At 45.4% G+C, this 20,989-nt stretch overlaps 1 protein-coding gene across 1 annotated transcript in view; it reads right to left on the bottom strand.

Moving 5' to 3' along the window:
• The window catches only part of LOC128636756 (indolethylamine N-methyltransferase-like), an 80,762-nt gene that overhangs the window by 10,180 nt on the left and 49,593 nt on the right, over positions 1–20,989 (bottom strand). Inside the window, exon 2 of the mRNA XM_053689736.1 lies at positions 714–921. Coding sequence (XP_053545711.1) covers positions 714–921 — 208 coding nt within the window. The remainder of the gene's footprint in view (positions 1–713; positions 922–20,989) is intronic.

Here is a 20,989-nt window from a genome sequence, read left to right as displayed (position 1 = left end):
ACTTGATTGACATCCCCATATAGATGGAATGATAAATGTTTGGCAGACTAAGAAATTGAATTAATAAGCTCAAAACGGATAGCCTCTTTGGGGCGCTCCCCACACTCTTTGTTTTTGTTTTTTGGTGATATCTGTGTGTTACACCTTTTGGAGGGAGGTGCAACTAGTGGGTGAGCCCAAGTCCATTTTTAACTAGGCTCCTGGATAAGTCTTGGTACTTTAACCCACTAAAATGGTCCTGGGGAGAACACTGAGTAATATATGCCAAACAAAATAAGTCAGAGAAAAAACTTTAAATATTCTGTTATCAATTAACTAGAGCACAGTTCATGGGGAGGTTTCTCCTCAGATAGATTGTTGGCTAATTAATGTTCTACAACACTGGTGTCTTACTAAAGTAGGTAAAAGTGATGTAGCGGTTAGGATCAGAATCTCATGGGAAGTTAGATATAGTGATCAGCTATCAGGGCATATTATTATTTAGTCAGTTGTATGTAGTGTGTTATTGTAATTATGATACTAAAATGAAGCTGCATGAGGCATCTGGTGTATCTATTGTTTCCAGATTGGCTCCATTATAGAAGGTCACAAAGGATCCAACTCTAAATCAGGGTGTCACATCAATTTAAAAAGTGCATCAAACTTACCTCCTCCCCACACAAAAAGCCACAGAACATCTGTTCTCCAATCTAGATGTTGGAAATATACTTTACCTTTTGACTTCCTGTTCTGCTATAAGATTGAATGCATGAGACCAATCATAGGCTTCATCATGTGTATTTATCCATTTCTCCAATTCCTTTATGCAAACATCATTCATTTCCAACACAGTGATGTCATTAAAGAACTCAGCGAGTGGAATAAGGGGATAAATAACGGTGGCGATTGGTATGCTAATTAATGTTTCACCCTTAATATGACCTGTAGGAAAAAGTGAGATTTGTCAACAGTCAGATCAGTTACAACCTGCTTTATGTTTGTCAGTTCTAAGTTGTTTATATGTGTTTTACTTACAGAGACATTCAACAACGAACAAAGCTTTGGATACACAAAAAGCCGATATTCCCTATGGCAAATGTGGTATTCGGTATAATTATTTCTAATTTAAATAATAGTAGAGAAGATATAAAGCTTATGATCAAAAGGTTTAAGGTTTAAACAAAAGGAGAAGAAAAAAAAGGGGCAGATGGCAGGTCAGTGTGCAGATGAGTTAAGAGTGACAAGGGTCAGAGGGCAGGTCAGTGTGGAAATGAGTTAAGAGTGATAAGGGTCAGAGGGCAGGTCAGTGTGCAAATGAGTTAAGAGTGACAAGGGCCAGACGGCAGGTCAGTGGGCAGATGTGTTATGAGTGACAAGTGTCAGAGGGAAGGTCAGTGTGCAGATGAGTTATGAGTGACAAGGGTCAGATGGCAGGTTAGTATACAGATGAGTTGAGAATGACAAGAGTCAGATGGCAGGTCAGGGTGCAGATGAATTGGGAGTAACAAGTATCAGAGGGTAGAACAGTGTCCAGATAAGTTAAGAGTGACAAGGGACAGAGTGCAGGTCAGTGTGCAGATGAGATAAGAGTGAGAAGGGTCAGATAGCAGGTCAGTGTGCAGGTGAGTTGAGAGTGATAAGGGTCAGATGGCAAGTCAGTGTGCAAATGAGTTAAGAGTGACAATGGTCAGAGGGCAGGTCAATGTGCAGATGAGTTAAGAGTGACAAGGGTCAGAGGGCAGGTCAGTATACAGATGAGTTAAGAGTGACAAGGGTCAGCTGTTAGGACAGTGTGCAGATTAGTTAAGAGTGACAAGGGCCAGAGGGCAGGTCAGTGTGCAGGTTAGTTAAGACTGAGACGGGTCAGATAGCAGGTCAGTGTCCAGGTGAGTTGAGAGTGATAAGGGTCAGATGTCAAGTCAGTGTGCAAATGAGTTAAGAGTGAAAAGGGTCAGATGGCAGGTCAGTGTGCAGATGAGTTATGAGTGACAAGGGTCAGAGGGCAGGTCAGTGTGCAGATGAGTTAAGAGTGACAGGGGTCAGATAGCAGATTAGTATATAGATGCGTTAAGAGTGACAAGAGTCAGATGGCAGGTCAGTGTGCAGATGAATTGGAAATAACAAGTATCAAAGGGTAGAACAGTGTGCAGATAAGTTAAGAGTGACAAGGGTAAGAGGGCAGGTCAGTGTGCAGGGGAGTTAATAGTGAGAAGGGTCAGATAGCAGGTCAGTGTGCAGGGGAGTTGAGAGTGATAAGGGTCAGATGGCAAGTCAGTGTGCAAATGAGTTAAGAGTGACAATGGTCAGAGGGCAGGTCAGTGTGCAGATGAGTTAAGAGTGAGAAGGGTCAGAGGGCAGGTCAGTATACAGATGAATTAAGAGTGACAAGGGTCAGATGTTAGGACAGTGTGCAGATTAGTTAAGAGTGACAAGGGTCAGAGGGCAGGTCAGTGTGCAGATTAGTTAAGAGTGACAAGGGCCAGATGGAAGGTCAGTGTGAAGGTTAGTTAAGACTGAGAAGGGTCAGATAGCAGGTCAGTGTCCAGGTGAGTTGAGAGTGATAGGGGTCAGATGGCAAGTCAGTGTGCAAATGAGTTAAGAGTGACAAGGGTCAGAGGGCAGGTCAGTGTGCACATGAGTCAAGAGTGACGGGGTCAGATGACAGATTAGTATATAGATGAGTTAAGAGTGAAAAGAGACAGATGGCAGGTCAGTGTGCAGATATGAATTGGAAATAACAAGTATCAGAGGGTAGAAAGGTGTGCAGATAAATTTAGAGTGACAAGGGTCAGAGGGCAGGTCAGTGTGCAGGTGAGTTAAGAGTGAGAAGGGTCAGATAGCAGGTCAGTGTGCAGGGGAGTTGAGAGTGATAAGGGTCAGATGGCAACTCAGTGTGCAAATGAGTTAAGAGAGACACGATTTAGAGGGCAGGTCAGTGTGCAGATGAGTTAAGAGTGACAAGGGCCAGATGGCAGGTCAGTATATAGATGAGTGGGGAGTGACACGAGTCAGATGGCAGGTCAGGGTGCAGATGAATTGGGAGTAACAAGTATCAGAAGGTAGAACAGTGTGCAGATAAGTTAAGATTGACAAGGGTCATAATGCAGGTCAGTGTGCAAGTGAGTTAAGAGTGACAAGGGTCAGATAGCAGGTCAGTGTGCAGGTGAGTTGAGAGTGATAAGGGTCAGATGGCAACTCAGTGTGCAAATGAGTTAAGAGTGACACAGTTTAGAGGGCAGGTCAGTGTGCAGATGAGTTAAGAGTGACAAGGGTCAGAGGGCAGGTCAGTTTACAGATGAGTTTAGAGTGACAAGGGTGAAGGCAGGTCAGTGTGCAAATGAGTTGAGTGACAAGGGTCAGAGGGCAGGTCAGTGTGCAGATTAGTTAAGAGTGACAAGGGCTACAAGACAGGTCAGTGTGCAGATCAGTTAAGAGTGATAAGGGTCAGAGGATAGGTCATTATGCAGATGAGTTAAGAGTGACAAGGGTCAGAGGACTGGTCATTGTGCAGATAAGTTAAGAGTGACAAGGGTCAGAGGGCAGGTCATTATGCAGATGAGTTAATAGTGACAAGGCTCGGAGGGCAGGTCAGTATGCAAATGAGTTAAGAGTGACAAGGGCTACAGGACAGGTCAGTGTGCAGATGATTTAGGAGTGACAAGGGTCAAAGGGCAGGTCAGTGTGCAGATCAGTTAAGAGTGATAAGGGTCAGAGGATAGGTCATTATGCAGATGAGTTAAGAGTGACAAGGGTCAGAGGACTGGTCAATGTGCAGATAAGTTAAGAGTGACAAGAGTCAGAGGGCAGGTCATTATGCAGATGAGTTAATAGTGACAAGGCTCGGAGGGCAGGTCAGTATGCAAATGAGTTAAGAGTGACAAGGGCCAGAGGGCAGGTCAGTGGGCAGATGAGTTATGAGTGACGAATGTCAAAGGGAAGGTCAGTGTGCAGATGAGTTAAGAGTGACAAGGGTCAGATAGCAGGTTAGTATACAGATGAGTTGAGAGTGACAAGAGTCAGATGGCAGGTTAGGGTGCAGATGAATTGGGAGTAAGAAGTATCAGAAGGTAGAACATTGTGCAGATAAGTTAAGAGTGACAAGGGTCAGAGTGCAGGTCAGTGTGCAGATTAGTTAAGAGTGACAAGGGCCAGAGGGCAGGTCAGTGTGCAGGTGAGTTAAGACTGAGAAGGGTCAGATAGCAGGTCAGTGTCCAGGTGAGTTGAGAGTGATAAGGGTCAGATGGCAACTCAGTGTGTAAATGAGTTAAGAGTGACAAGGGTCAAAGGGCAGGTCAGTGTGCAGATGAGTTAAGAGTGACAAGGGTCAGATGGCAGGTTAGTATATAGATGAGTTGGGAGTGACAAGAGTCAGATGGCAGGTCAGTGTGCAGATAATTTGGGAGTAACAAGTATCAGAAGGTAGAACATTATGCAGATAAGATAAGAGTGACAAGGGTCAGAGTGCAGGTCAGTGTGCAGGTGAGTTAATAGTGAGAAGGGTCAGATAGCAGGTCAGTGTGCAAGTGAGTTGAGAGGGATAAGGGTCAGATGGCAACTCAATGTGCAAATGAGTTAAGAGTGACACAGTTTAGAGTTCAGGTCAGTGTGCAGGTGAGTTAAGAATGACAAGGCTCAGAGTGCAGGTGAGTTAAGAGTGAGAAGGGTCAGATAGCAGGTCAGTGTGCAGGTGAGTTGAGAGTGATAAGGGTCAGATGGCAACTCAGTGTGCAAATGAGTTAAGAGTGACACAGTTTAGAGGGCAGGTCAGTGTGCAGATGAGTTAAGAGTGACAAGGGTCAGAGGGCAGGTCAGTATACAGATGAGTTTAGAGTGACAAGGGTGATGACAGGTCAGTGTGCAAATGAGTTGAGTGACAAGGGTCAAAGGGCAGGTCAGTGTGCAGATTAGTTAAGAGTGACAAGGGCTACAGGACAGGTCAGTGTGCAGATGATTTAGGAGTGACAAGGGTCAACGGGCAGGTCAGTGTGCAGATCAGTTAAGAGTGATAAGGGTCAGAAGATAGGTCATTATGCAGATGAGTTAAGAGTGACAAGGGTCACAGGACTGGTCAGTGTGCAGATAAGTTAAGAGTGACAAGGGTCAGAGGGCAGGTCATTATGCAGATGAGTTAATAGTGACAAGGCTCGGAGGGCAGGTCAGTATGCAAATGAGTTAAGAGTGACAAGGGCCAGAGGGCAGGTCAGTGGGCAGATGAGTTATGAGTGACAAATGTCAAAGGGAAGGTCAGTGTGCAGATGAGTTAAGAGTGACAAGGGTCAGATGGCAGGTTAGTATACAGATGAGTTGAGAGTGACAAGAGTCAGATGTCAGGTTAGGGTGCAGATGAATTGGGACTAACAAGTATCAGAAGGTAGAACATTGTGCAGAAAATATACAGGTACTAAGGGAGACGCTAAAAAAGCCAAAGGTCTCAAGCACTTATAAAATTTAATAAAAACACATAAGCATACAATAACATATGTAAAAGGGACGTCTCCCAAAATGAATACTACTATATAAAAACTTGAAATACTAAAAAATACAATTGATAAAACTTCCACAGATATAAAAATCATATAATCTGTATAGAGCAGTCCCAATCAGTTCGTTATAATAGGGTCAGATAGAAATGTCTTTTCTCCATATAAAAAGTAACTGAGTATGTGGTCAGCGTTTCACTAGTCAAATACCACCAAGCTGCCAAATTGATAGACCAATAGCTGCCAAACAGTGTAAGTAGATAATTATATACTTGCAATTCCAAAGTTCTCTTACTGTGTAAGATATCACTTTAGCAAAACATTCAGCCGTGTACTTTACCAGATCCTTATACGTGAGGTGGATGTCTTTTCCCCTCGCCCGGTATTCACCTCGAGCGTGGCCGACTGAAACTTTCCGGCGTCTGACGTCACTGAAAGATGTTCCGGTTAGGAGAAGAAGCCGATTCCTGCGCTTACTTCTATGACCTGTAGTCACGGTCCTCTCAGATGAGCCCTGCACTTAGTGCTTATAGCACGCAAGGGATTGGATACTGGGCAATGTGAAGGATATCCCAGAATTGCTGCCAAACACAAGTCCTACAGATGATTTGCTCCTATTTAGGAGAAGATAGTTCCAAAATGTATAACCCGGGTTATTAAGTAGGAATCAAAAGATATATAAATTGTTGTCACAGAAATAAAAACAACACTGCCAACACACACGACGCGTTTCGCCCTCCTATGGGCTTTATCAAGATAGTGGTGGCAAGTGTGAATGACCTTATTTAAAGGGGTATCTTTCAGTCTGATTGGTGGTGGTTTCAATTAGCAGAATTGCCTTAAGGTGGTATTTGACTTTTAGTAGCAACTTCTTTTTAAGGTGGTATTTTTCTCTTCTGACCTTTTAAATGAAATCATACAATCTTGCTACTAAAGGGACCTCACAATTGTACCAGAAAAAGGACTTGATTTTATTCCAGATTAAAAATCCATGTATACACGACCATGGAAAATCACAATGGTAGCATGAACTTGAACGATACTGGTGCTGACATGTTTCGCCTGTCAAGGTGTAATCACAGAGCTGTGATTACCCCTATATGGAGAAAAGACATTTCTATCTGACCCTATTATAACGAACTGATTGGGACTGCTCTATACAGATTGTATGATTTTTATATCTGTGGAAGTTTTATCAATTGTATTTTTTAGTATTTCAAGTTTTTATATAGTAGTATTCATTTTGGGGAGACGTCCCTTTTACATATGTTATTGTATGCTTATGTGTTTTTATTAAATTTTATAAGTGCTTGAGACCTTTGGCTTTTTTAGCGCCTCCCTTAGTACCTGTATATTTTCTCTCTTATTTTAGACAACTGTAGGGATATTTGTCTTTTTAAGGGGGTGTTTGGTTATCTATTTGGCCTAGCGCACCTATCTCTCCCTTTTATTTTATAAGAACATTGTGCAGATAAGTTAAGAGTGACAAGGGTCAGAGTGCATTTCAGTGTGCAGGTGAGTTAAGAGTGAGAAGGGTCAGATAGTGGGTCAGTGTGCAGGTGAGTTAAGAGTGAGAAGGGTCAGATAGTGGGTCAGTGTGCAGGTGAGTTAAGAGTGATACGGGTCATATAGCAAGTCAGTGTGCAAATGAGTTAAAGGATTATTTTCTGTTATAATTTTTAAGCTAAACAACTAACATATTAAAGTTAATAAACATTAATTAAAACCTACTGACCTATATTTTCTCCAAAACGAAGTTTCATAACGTTCTAAAAGTTATATCTTTTATTCACCGATGATGTCACGTTATCCTGCCCACTATTTTAAGCACTGCGTGTTTAAATACTTAAATACTTAAACCAATAACTTTGTGTTTAAAGCGCCATTTTGAAACCTAGGTATTGTAAACGGATTGGTACAGAGCAAAGGATACCCACGGAGTGGCTTTGGAAAACAATTAAATTTGCAGACAAGATTTCTGATTTATGGTAGAGATATGTTAATGAAATGCTATTGATAAAAAGCGTATTTGGGGTAGTTAGTTAGTAACAGGCATAGAAAATATTTACTTACAGTGGCCCTTTAAGAGTGAAAATGGTCAGAGGACATGTCAATGTGCAGATGAGTTAAGAGTGACAAGGGTCAGATGGCAGGTCAGTGTGCAGATTAGTTAAGAGTGACAAGGGTCAGAGGGCAGGTCAGTGTGCAGATTAGTTAAGAGTGACAAGGGCCACTGGGCAGGTCAGTGTGCAGGTGAGTTAAGACTGAGAAGGGTCAGATATCAGTTCAGTGTCCAGGTGAGTTGAGAGTGATAAGGGTCAGTATACAGATGAGTTAAGAGTGACAAGAGTCAGATGGCAGGTCAGTGTGTAAATAAGTTAAGAGTGACAAGGGTCAGAAGGCAGGTCAGTGTGCAGATTAGTTAAGAGTGACAAGGGCCAGAGGGTAGGTCAGTGTGCAGGTGAGTTAAGACTGAGAAGAGCCAAATAGCAGGTCAGTGTCCAGGTGAGTTGAGAGTGATAAGGTTCAGATGGCAAGTCAGTGTGCAAATTAGTTAAGAGTGTCAAGGGTCAGAGGGCAGGGCAGTGTGCAGATAAATTAAGATTGACAAGGGCCAGAGGGCTGGTCAGTGTGCAGATTATTTATGAGTCACAAGGGCAGGTCAGTGTGCAGATCAGTTAAGAGTGATAAGGGTCAGAGGACAGGTCAGTATGCAGATGAGTTAAAAGTGACAAGGGTCAGAGGACAGGTCAGTGTGCAGATAAGATAAGAGTGACAAGGCTCAGAGGGCAGGTTGGTGTGCAGATGAGTTAAGAGTGACAAGAATCAGAGGGCAGGTCAATGTGCAGATGAGTTAAGAGTGACAAGGGTCAGAGGGCAGGTCAGTATACAGATGAGTTGAGTGACAAGGGTCAGATGGCAGGTTAGTGTGCAGATGAGTTAAGAGTGACAAGGGTCAGAGGGCAAGTCAGTTTGTGTGCAGGTTAGTTAAGAGTGAGAAGAGTCAGATAGCAGGTCAGTGTGCAGGTGAGTTGAGAGTGAAAAGGGTCAGATTGCAAGTCAATTTGCAAATGAGTTAAGAGTGACAAGGTTTAGAGGGCAGATCAGTGTGCATATGAGTTAAGAGCAACAAGGGTCAGAGGGCAGGTCAGTATACAGATGAGTTAAGAGTGACAAGAGTTAGATGGCAGGTCAGTGTGTAAATGAGTTAAGAGTGACAAGGGTCAGAGGGCAGGTCAGTGTGCAGATTAGTTAAGAGTGACAAGGGCCACAGGGCAGTTCAGTGTGCAGGTGAGTTAAGACTGAAAAGGGTCAGATAGCAGGTCAGTGTCCAGGTGAGTTGAGAGTGATAAGGGTCAGATGGCAAGTCAGTGTGCAAATTAGTTAAGAGTGTCAAGGGTCAGAGGGCAGTGTGCAGAAAAGTTAAGATTGACAAGGGCCAGAGGGCTGGTCAGTGTGCAGATTATTTATGAGTGACAAGGGTCAAAAGGCAGGTCAGTGTACAGATAATTTAAGAGTGATAATGGTCAGAGGACAGGTCAGTATGCAGATGAGTTAAGAGTGACAAGGATCAGAGGACAGGTCAGTGTGCAGATAAGATAAGAGTGACAAGGCTCAGAGGGCAGGTCGGTGTTCAGATGAGTTAAGAGTGACAAGTGTCAGAGGGCAGGTCAGTGTGCAGATAAGTTAACAGTTACAAGGGCCAGAGGGCAGGTCAGTGTGCAGATTAGTTATGAGTGACAAGGGTCAAAGGGCAGGGCAGTGTGAAGATCAGTTAAGAGTTATAAGGGTCAGAGGACAGGTCAGTATGCAGATAAGTTAAGAGTGACAAGGCTCAGAGGGCAGGTCAGTGTGCAGATGAGTTAAGAGTGACAAGGGCCAGAGGACAGGTCAGTGTGCAGATTATTTATGAGTGACAAGGGTCAAAGGGCAGATCAGTTAAGAGTGATAAGGGCCAGAGGGCAGGTCAGTGTGCAAATGAGTTAAGAGTGACAAGGGTCAGAGGGCAGGTCAGTGTGTAGATAAGTTAACAGTTACAAGGGCCAGAGGGCAGGTCAGTGTGCAGATTAGTTATGAGTGACAAGGGTCAAAGGGCAGGTCAGTGTGCAGATCAGTTAAGAGTTATAAGGGTCAGAGGGCAGGTCATTGTGCAGATGAGTTAAGAGTGACAAGGGTCAGGAGGCAGGACAGTGTGCAGATGAGTTTGAAATGACAAGAGGCAGATGATAGGTCAGTGTGCACATAAGTTAAGAATGACAAGGGTCAGATGGCAGATCACTGTGCAGATGAAATGGGAGTAACAAGTATCAGAGGGTAGAACAGTGTGCAGATAAGTTAAGAGTGACAAGGGTCAGATTGCAGGTCATTGTGCAGGTGAGTTAAGAGTGACAAGTGTCAGAGTGCAGGTCAGTTTGCAAATGAGTTAAGAGTGAGAAGGGTCAGATAGCAGGTCAGTGTCCAGATGAGTTGAGAGTGATAAGGGTCAGATGGCAAATCAGTGTGCAAATGAGTTAAGAGTGACGAGGGTCAGAGGGCAGGTCAGTGTGCAGATAAGTTATGAGTGACAAGGGTCAGAGGGCAGGTCAGTGTGCAGATGAGTTAAGAGTGACATGGCTCAGATGCCAGGTTAGTATACAGATGAGTTGGGAGTGACAAGAGTCAGATGGCAGGTCAGTGTGCAGATGAATTGGGAGTAACAAGTATCAGAGGGTAGTGTGCAGATAACAGTGTGCAGATAAGTTAAGGGTGACAAGGGTCAGAGTGCAGGTCAGTGTGCCGGTGAGTTGAGAGTGATAAGGGTCAGATGGCAAGTTAGTGTGCATATGAGTTAAGATTGACAAGGGTCAGAGGGCAGGTCAATGTGCAGATGAGTTAAGAGTGACAAGGTTAAGAGGGCAGGTCAGTTTTCAGATGAGGTAAGGGTTGCAAGGGTCAGAGGGCAGGTCAGTATACAGATGAGTTAAGAATGACAAGGGTCAGATGGCAGGTCAGTGTGCAGATGAGTTAAGAGTGGCAAGGGTAAGAGGGCAGGTCAGTGTACAGATTAGGTAAGAGTAACAAGGGTCAGGGGGCAGGTCAGTGTGCAGGTGAGTTAAGAGTGAGAAGGATCATATAGCAGGTCAGTGTGCAGGTGAGTTGAGAGTGATAAGGGTCAGATGGCAAGTCAGTGTGCAAATGAGTTAAGAGTGACAAGGTTTAGAGGGCAGGTCAGTTTTCAGATGAGGTAAGGGTGACAAGGGTCAGAGGGCAGGTTAGTGTGCAGATGATTTAAGAGTGACATGGGTCAGATGGCAGGCCAGTGTGCAGATGAGTTTGAAATGACAAAAAGAAGATGACAGGTCAGTGTGCAGATGCGTTAAGAGTGACAAGGGTCAGATGGCAGGTCAGTGTGCAGATGAGTTAAGAGAGACAAGGGTCAGAGGGCAGGTCAGTGTGCAGATGATTTAAGAGTGACAACAGTCAGATGGCAGGTCAGTGTGCAGATGAGTTTGGAATGACAAGAAGCAGATGACAGGTCAGTGTGCAGATAAGTTAAGAGTGACAAGGGTCAGGTCATTGTGCAGATGAGTTTGGAATGATAAGAAGCATATGACAAGTCAGTGTGCAGTTTAGTTAAGAGTGACAAGGGCCAGAGGGCAGGTCAGTGTGCAGATGATTTAAGAGTGACAAGTGCAGGTCAGTGTGCAAATCAGTTAAGAGTGATAAGGGTCAGAGGACAGGTCAGTATGCAGATAAGTTAAGAGGGACAAGGGTCACAGGGCAGGTTATTATGCAGATGAGTTAATAGTGACAAGGCTCAGAGGGCAAGTCAGTGTTCAGGTGAATTAAGAGTGACAAGAGTCAGAGGAAAGGTCAGTGTTCAGATAAGTTAAGAAGGACAAGGGTCAGAGGGCAGGTCATTATGCAGATGAGATTATAGTGACAAGGCTCAGAGGGCAGGTCAGTGTGCAGGTGAGTTAAGAGTGGGAAGGATCAGATAGCAGGTCAGTGTGCAGGTGAGTTGAGAGTGATAAATATCATATGGCAAGTCAGTGTGCAAATGAGTTAAGAGTGACAAGGGTCAGAGGGCAGGTCATTATACAGATGAGTTAATAGTGACAAGGGTCAGATGACAGGTCAGTGTACAGATAAATTGAGTGACAAGGGTCAGATGGCAGGTCAGTGTGTGTCAGGATTCCAGGAATCAGACTGAGACGAGAAGTGCAAAAATAATCACACCTTTATTAATAGCAAAAAATAATAAAAAGTCTACAAGACAAATAACAAGCCAGGATTTAAAACCAGAACTGGTAGTCAGACGAGCCAAGTCAGGAGCCAAAGCGAATAGTCAGACGAGCAGAGTCAGGAGCCAAAGTGAGAAGTCAGACGAGCCAGAATCATGAACAAGGAGAACAACAGAGTCAGGAACAAGCCAGGGATCAGGAACCAGGAGGGACGTCAGACAGCCAGGTAATACACAGGAGCTCTCAGAAACAGGTCTGAGACAACGCAAGGGCAAAGCATACTGAACAGAGGCCTTTTAAATAATAAGTGATGACATCACAATTCTGAGACTACATCCTGTCTCACACGGATGATGTACACCAGTCTGGCCATAAAAGGAAGTGCAGAAAATGAGCAGCATCACACAGTATGCACCAGAGTCAGCAAGAGAGGTGAGTAAAATGGCTGCCAGCAGCACATGGCAAACAAAACAGGGAAAAAACCCTGACAGTACCCTCCCCTCAACGACCCCTCCCCCGCAGGAGGACAAAAGGCTTATTGGGGAAACGGGCATGGAAGGCACAGAGGAGAGCGGGAACATAAACATCAGAGGAGGGAACCCATGAACACTCCTCCGGACCGTAGCCCCTCCCGTGAACCAAATACTGTACGCAGCCCCTGGACATACGAGAGTCAATAATGCTGCTGACCTCATACTCTTCATGGTTGTCCACAAAGATAGGACGGGGATGAGGCAACACAGTGGTAAACCAATTACAAACCGATGGTTTCAAGAGGGAGACATGAAAAACATTGGAGATGCGCATTGCAGGAGGAAGGTCAAGAGCATAGGCCACAGGATTGACCCGTCGGAGTATTCCAAAAGGACCAACATAACGGGGAGCCAGTTTATTGGAAGGCACACAAAGGTTCAAGTTGCGGGAAGACAGCCAAACTCTCTCAACAACCTGGTAGGAAGGTGCAGGCAGACACCTACGATCAGCCTGGAACTTTTGGTGCTGCATAGAACGATGAAGGCAATACTGAATCTGCACCCACGTGGAACGGAGTTGCCGGAGATGCTCCTCCAAAGCCAGAATACCCTGAAGCATGAATGAATTGGGCAACAAGGATGGTTGAAACCCATAATTCACCATGAACGCGGATAACCTGGAAGAAGCATTAATAGCACTATTACGAGCAAACTCTGCCCAAGGTAACAGTTCAGACCAATTATTGTGGTGCTCTGAGACATAGCAATGGAGGAACTGTTCCAGAGCTTGATTAGACCGTCCCGCAGCCCCATTGGATTGAGGGTGATATGCCGAGGAGAAGGAAAGCTGAATCCCCATTTGAGCACAAAAGGAATGCCAAAATCTGGAGACAAACTGGCTACCCCGGTCTGACACTATCTCCTTGGGTAACCCATGTAAACGGAAGACCTCCCGGGTAAAAATTGAAGCAAGCTCCTGAGCGATAGGTATCTTCTTCAAGGGAATGCATGTGACATTTTAGAAAAACGGTCAACCACCATAAGGATAACAGTATTGTCATTGGAAACAGGGAGCTCGACAATGAAGTGTGCAAAAGTTTAGTTTGAAGATTCTCAGGAACAAAACACTTACCACTAGGTTTCTCAGGAGGAGCATTGGTTTGTGCAGCCAGGATCTCCTCCCCCAAGGGAGAAGTCAAATTAGTTCGTATGGTAGCCAAAATATGGTCAGGAGGTATAACTGGAGTAGGTACAGACTCCTCCTTGGACAGAGGTGAAAATTGTCGAGAGAGGGCATCAGCCCTAACATTCTTACTACCAGGCAGGTAGGAGACCACATAATGAAACCGGGACAAAAATAGCACATATCTGGCCTGTCGGGGCGACAAACGTTTTGCTTCAGATAGATAAGTTAAATTCTTGTGGTCAGTAAGAATGAGCACTGGCACGCTAGTACCCTCGAGTAGATGCCTCCATTCATTGAGTGCCAAAATTATGGCCAGTAATTCCCTGTCGCCAATTTCATAATTGCACTCCGCTGGAGACAATTTCTTAGAGAAGAAACCACACGAATGCAAGGAACCGTCAGGCGTAGGACTTTGAGACAAGAGGGCACCTACTCCAGTATCAGACACATCGACCTCAAGAATGAAAGGCAGGACAGGGTTAGGATGAGCCAGAACTGGAGCGGCAGCAAAGGCAGTCTTAAGACTATCTAAGGCCTTAATGGCAGTAGGTGACCAATGGAGTGGATCATTCTCTTTACGGGTCATGTCTGTGATAGGTTTGACCGAGGAAGAAAAGTTTTGAATAAACTTTCTATAGTAATTGGCGTACCCCAAAAAACGTTGAATTGACCGAAGACCAACTGGGCGAGGGCACTGCAGAACTGCAGATAAGTTGTCAGGATCCATGGAGAACCCTGCAACGGAGATAACCTAACCTAGGAAGGTTACTTGAGTCTAATGGAACTCACATTTCTCGAGTTTACAAAACAGGCCGTTCTCACGTAGTCTCTGAAGAACCCTTCTAACATCAGAACGATGAGCCTCAAGTGTGGGTGAGTGTATGAGGATGTGGTCTAAGTATACCACAACACACTGTTGCAACATATCTCGTAGGACATCATTAATAATTTCCTGGAAAACAGCAGGAGCATTACATAGGTCAAAGGGCATTACAAGATACTCATAATAATTGAAATTATGTGTCGGCACCTATGATAACCATAGGGTTAATGTCACAGTTAACAAAAGAACTCCACTTCGGTATGAACCAAATAACAAGTAAGTTCCTGTTAGGGTTAATTCCAACACTCTGTAACCCTCTTCCACTCACCTCACCTTCAGCTGTCCGGTCCGGGTGATAGTTTCACTGTTATCTGTGAATGACCTGTCCTAAGTTAGAGATGCTCGTTTTACTCAATTTGAGATTTCCAAAGTGCAATCCGGTAAGCAAACCGTGCAGGTACCGTCCATGCTCCACTACCCTTAATGGCTCATTCACTTGCAGCGTCTGACATCATCAGACTACACCGGCTTCCGACCTTTGACCTCCAAGTGCCGCATGAGGTGAGTGGGAACATGTAAGCAGGAAACAACATCTGAAATCCACGGTGCTGACCTCTGTTTCAGGAAAACCAAAAGTCACAACAAATCAAGGTGCACTAGTAGCCAGAAATGTGATAAAGGAAACTTTTATTGAAGAATTCTTAAAAATTCCATTACAAAGATGATCTCTTGGCAATGTGAGTGGTGTGTGTTCCACTCCAAGGACTGTCCGCTGAAGCGTTTCGGCTCAAGTGGCCGTAATCGTAGCTACAGTCTAAAATTCTATTGGCCTTATATACCAATTGAAACTTGCTAATAGATTAAAAACAATTACACCTTTTGCTTACTTGGAGAAGAACTTAAACACACCCACTATTGCTGACCATTTAACAATGTGTTACAATGTATAAAATATACTCATTCAAAATTGCAACTATGTTAAAGCAATAACTCACAAGAATACGAAGTTATAATCATTTCAACAACTGGTTTGTTTTGAAAGACATATATATACAAGCATGAATACATATATATGCGAACAAGTACATGAGACAAGTCTAGAACAGATTATTGCTTCTAGGTATATATATTTTTTGTATTTTATATTTATATATACATTACAAAATGTATTACTTGATAAATATCTACACATTGAGTAATTTTAGGGGAGACTGTTAACTCCTTCAGATATCTAGCCAATGTTTATAACAGGATACACATTCTCAGGACCTCTATTCCCAAAAATTGATAAGATCATATTCCGAATTCAATCCGTCCGGAACTCTTGTCCTGAGCCTGTGTATCCAATAAACTTCTCTCTTGGCCAGTAATTTGTCTCTATCTCCCCCTCTTTCTTTACATTTTACCATCTCAATTATGGTCCACCTTAAAGAGTAAGCACTTTTACAGTGTGCCTGTTTAAAGTGCTGCACCAACGGTGTTGTTAGTTTTCCGGCCTTTATATTGGTTACATGCTCTCTAATCCTTTCTCTGGTTTCTCTTGTGGTGAGTTCTGTATATTGAATCCCACACTCAATGCAGGTAAGGAGATAGATCACATAACAGCATCTGCAGTTTAAACAAGAGAAATGTTTAAATTTCTCCCCCGTAACTTTGCTAGTAAAGCCTTCTCCCTGCTATAAATATTCACAGGCTGTACATTGTGCATAGCTGCATTTATATGTACCTTTGAATCTAAGCCAAGATGAAATCTCTGGGTGCTCTGATTTGAGTTGTGTGGGAGCTAGTATATTCCCTAGGCTCCTACCCTTTCTGAATGCATATGTGTAACCATTGGGTATTACATTGACCAGTCCATCATCAGCCTTTAGCATTGGGAAATGTTTCCTAACAATATTACATATTTGATGATACAGTTTACTCAGGCAAACTGTCTGTTTCATGTTTTGCCTGAGGAAACAGCCAGTTTGGCTGAGAAACGCATTGCAATCTGTATTAAAAATTGTTTTTATATTTTGGGTGAAGTATATACACCATCTGTTTTTAACAACCATTTTAATAAACATGTTTAACTACTTGGAAGCCTGAGCCTCTTTTTACCTGGATACCCTGGATCCCATCATCCTGTCTCAGGATCAGTGTAGCTGGGTCACTGTAATTCCCCAGCCTGTACCAATTAGCACACTGGTGCTGCTCCTCTTGTGAGTATCATTCTATCACAAGATTTGTTATATCACCACTCTCGCAGTGTTGCACTAGGAGGTGGCCTCTTTCTTTGTGATTTTTTCAGAGATATCTGTTTTCTGCAATATATTATACTAGTCCTAAAGCCCGTTCACACGGGCCATTTTTTGCAGTACAGCGGTCCCACCCCTTGCTCTCTCCCTCCCCCTCTCTTTTGCTCTCTCTCTCTCACCCCTCTCTTTTGCTCTCTCCACCTCCCCCCTCTCTTTTGCTCTCTCCCCTCTCTTCTGAGCTCTCTCTCTCCCCACTCTCTTTTGAGCTCTCTCTCTCCCCCTCTCTTTTGCGCTCTCTCTCTCCCCCTCTCTTTTTCTCTCTCTCCCCCTCTCTTTTACGCTCTCTCTCTCACCTCTCTTTTGCACTCTCTCTCTCTCCCCCTCTCTTTTGTGCTGTCTTTTCCCCCCCTCTCTTTTGAACTCTCTCCCCCTCTCTTTTGTGCTCTCTCTCTCCCCCTCTCTTTTGCGCTCTCTCTCTCCCCCTCTCTTTTGTGCTGTCTTTCCCCCCCTCTCTTTTGCACTCTCTCTCCCCATCTCTTTTGTGCTCTCTCTCTCCCCCTCTCTTTTGCGCTCTCTCTCTCACACCTCTCTTTTGTGCTCTCTCACCCTCTCTTTTGTGCTCTCTCTCTCACCCCTCTCTTTTGCTCTCTCCCCTTCCCCCCTCTCTTTTGCTCTCTCCTCTCTCTTCTGAGCTCTCTCTCTCCCCACTCTCTTTTGAGCTCTCTCTCTCCCCCTCTCTTTTGCGCTCTCTCTCTCCCCCCTCTCTTTTTCTCTCTCTCCCCCTCTCTTTTACGCTCTCTCTCTCTCACCTCTCTTTTGCGCTCTCTCTCCCCCTCTCTTTTGTGCTGTCTTTTCCCCCCCTCTCTTTTGAACTCTCTCCCCCTCTCTTTTGTGCTCTCTCTCCCCCTCTCTTTTGCGCTCTCTCTCTCCCCCTCTCTTTTGCGCTGTCTTTCCCCCCCTCTCTTTTGCGCTCTCTCTCTCCCCCTCTCTTTTGCGCTGTCTTTCCCCCCCTCTCTTTTGCACTCTCTCTCTCCCCATCTCTTTTGTGCTCTCTCTCTCGCCCTCTCTTTTGTGCTCTCTCTCTCCCCCATCTCTTTTGCGCTCTCTCTCTCCCCCTCTCTTTTGCGCTCTCTCCCCTCTCTTTTGCTCTCTCTCTCCCCCCTCTCTTTTGTGCTCTCTCCCCCATCTCTTTTGTGCTCTTTCTCTCCCTCTCTTTTGCGCTCTCTCCCCCTCTCTTTTGCGCTCTCTCCCCCTCTCTTTTGTGCTCTTCCCCCTCTCTTTTGCGCTCTCTCTCTCCCCCCTCTTTTGCGCTCTCTCTCCCCCCCTCTTTTGTGCTCTCTCTCTCCCCCCTCTCTTTTGTGCTCTTTCTCTCCCCCTCTCTTTTGCGCTCTCTCTCCCCCCTCTCTTTTGCGCTTTCTCTCCCCCCTTTTTTGCGCTCTCTCCCCCCTCTCTTTTGCACTCTCTTTCCCCCCCCTCTCTTTTGTGCTCTCTCTCTCCCCCTCTCTTTTGTGCTCTCTCTCTCCCCCACTCTTTTGCGCTCTCTCTCTCCCTCATCTCTTTTGCACTCTCCCCCCTCTCTCTCCCCTCTCTTTTGCGCTCTCTCCCCCCTCTTTTGCGCTCTCCACCCCTCTTTTGCGCTCTCTCTCCCCCCTCTCTTTTGCGCTCTCTCTCTCCCCCACTCTTTTGCGCTCCCTCTCTCCTCCATCTATTTTGCGCTCTCTCTCCCCATCTCTTTTGTGCTCTCTCCCCCTCTTTCTCTCTCTCCCCTCTCTTTTGCGCTCTCTCTCTCTCCCACTTTCTCTCCCCTCTTTTTTGCGCTCTCTCTCCCCCTCTCTTTTGCCCTCCCCCCCCTCTCTTTTGCGCTCTCTCCCCCTCTCTATTGCACTCTCTCTCCCCCCTCTCTTTTGCGATTTCTCTCCCCCCTCTCTTTTGTGTTCTCTCTCCCCCTCTCTTTTGCGCTCTCTCTCCCCCCTCTCTTTTGCGCTCTCTTTCCCCCCTCTCTTTTGCGCTTTCTCTCCCCCCCTCTCTTTTGCGCTCTCTCTCCCCCCTCTCTTTTGTGCTCTCTCCCCCTCTCTTTTGTGCTCTTTCCCCCCTCTCTTTTGCGCTTTCTCTCCCCCCATCTCTTTTGCGCTCTCTGTCCCCCATCTCTTTTGCGTTCTCTCTCCCTCCATCTCTTTTGTGCTCTCTCCCCCCTCTCTTTTGTGCTCTCTCCCCCTCTCTTTTGTGCTCTTCCCCCCTCTCTTTTGCACCCTCTCTCTCCCACCTCTTTTGCGCTCTCTCTCCCTCCTCTTTTGCTCTCTCTCTACCCCCTCTCTTTTGCGCTCTCTCCCCCCTCTCTTTTGTGCTCTCTCCCCCTCTCTTTTGGGCTCTCTCTCCCCGCTCTCTTTTCTGCTCTCTCTTTCCCCCCTCTTTTGCTCTCTCTCTCTCTCTCCCCCCTCTTTTGCTCTCTCTCTCTCCCCCCTCTTTTGCTTTCTCTCTCCCCCTCTCTTTTGCGCTCCCTCTCTCCCCCTCTTTTGCGCTCTCTCTCTCCCCCTCTCTTTTGTGCTCTATCTCTCCCAATCTTTTGCGCTCTCTCTCTCCCCCTCTCTTTTGCGCTCTCTCCCCCTTTTTTGTGCTCTCCCCCCTCTCTTTTGCACTCTCTCTCCCCCTCTTTTGCGCTCTCTCTCTCCCCCTCTCTTTTGCACTCTCTCCCCCCTCTCTTTTGCGCTCTCTCTCTCCCCTCTCTTTTGCGCTCTCTCTCTCCCCCCCTCTCTTTTGCGCTCTCTCTTCCCCTCTCTTTTGCGCTCTCTTTCCCCCTCTCTTTTGCACTCTCTCTCTCCCCCTCTTTTGCTCTCTCTCTCTCCCCCTCTCTTTTGTGCTCTCTCTCTCCCCCTCTCTTTTGTGCTCTTTCTCTCCCCCTCTCTTTTGTGCTCTCTCCCCCCTCTTTTGCGCTCTCTCTCTCCCCCTCTCTTTTGTGCTCTTTCTCTCCCCCTCTCTTTTTTGCTCTCTCCCCCATCTTTTGCGTTCTCTCCCCCTCTCTTTTGCGCTCTCTCTCTCCCCCTCTCTTTTGCTCTCTCTCTCCCCCTCTCTTTTGCGCTCTCTCTCTCCCCCCCTCTCTCTCCCCCCTCTCTCTCCCCCCCTTGCTCTCCCCCCTCTCCCCTCTTGCTCTCCCCCCCTCTCTCTCCCCCACCCCTCTTTCTCCCCACCCCTCTTTCTCCCCCACCCCTCTCTCTCCCCCCCTCTCTCTCTCCCCCTCTCTCTTCCCCCCCCTCTCTCTCTCTCTCCCCCTCTCTCTCCCCTCCTCTCTATCTCTTTCCTCTCCTCTCTCTCCCCCCCTCTCTCTATCCCCTCTCTATCTCTCTCCCCTCTCTATCTCTCTATCTCTCTCCCCTCAGTCTCTATCTCTCTATCGCGCGACCGCATATGACCACGCCCCCTTTAGGCTGGCCACGCCCCATTTGTGACCGGTCACGCCTCCTTCCCATCGACCACGCCCCTGCTCATGCCCGGTCGCGCCCACTTCTGCCGCAGATCAGCTGCTGCTAGGGACTCAAAGGCCAGGTGTGTTTGTCCTTGTGCTGTCTCTACTGAGCATGACAGCTTCGGACAAACACACTTGGCCTTTTATATTATAGGATGAGAGGAGCTGCTCATCACATCTGGACAGTCTATTACTGGCTACATTTGGATTGCTACACACAGATGAGTCATTACTACTGATGAATAAACCAGGATAATTCTGATTTTTGGACTTTGTCTTCTAACCTCGGACAAAGACTCAGCTAAGTTTTCAACCAATTATGGTTTATAACTGTTGATCAGAATTATATGTTTGTGTGTATATATGTTTTTGCACATATATTTTATCTATATAGGTTATTTTGTGATCACCTAATTAGTCTCATTATATCATACCCACTGATCGTCACATATGCGATAGATCCTTTCACTCTGTATTCTCATCAAGTTATTAGTTATATTCTAGCACCCCCTAAGGTTGGACACCTAGGTGTTATTGACAGTTTATTATCAAATTGTAATTTTAATCTAAAGTTAGGGGGCATTAGGTTTAGGGGTTACTAGTTTAATTTAGTTTATTGCAATGTGGGGTGCTTTCGGTGTAGGGGTTAATAGTTTAGTTTAGTATATTTTGTTGTGGGGGGCTTGCAGTTTAGGGGTTAATAGGTTTATTCTAGTGGCGGCGGTGTAGGGCTTAATAACTTTAGTATAGTGGGGGCGATGTAGGCAGTTAATAATATTTAAATAGTATTTGCGATGTGGGAGGGTGGTGGTTTAGGGGTTAATACATTTATTATAGTGGTGACGATGTCAGGGAGCGGCGGAATAGGGGTTAATATTTTTTTAGAGTGGCATCGATATTGGGAGCGGCAGATTAGGGGTTAATACATTTATTATAGTATTTGCGATGCGGGAGGGCCTCGGTTTAGGGATTAATACATTTTTTATAGTATTTGCGATGCGGGAGGGCCTCGGTTTAGGGGTTAATAGGTAGTTTATGGGTGTTAGTGTACTTTTTAACACATTAGTTATGAGTTTTATGTTACAGCTTTGTAGTTTAAAACTCATAACAACTGACTTTAGATGGCT

This window comes from Bombina bombina, chromosome 7 (assembly GCF_027579735.1).
Source record: "Bombina bombina isolate aBomBom1 chromosome 7, aBomBom1.pri, whole genome shotgun sequence".
Lineage (NCBI taxonomy): Eukaryota > Metazoa > Chordata > Amphibia > Anura > Bombinatoridae > Bombina > Bombina bombina.
This window is presented reverse-complemented; position numbering and strand designations above follow the sequence as displayed.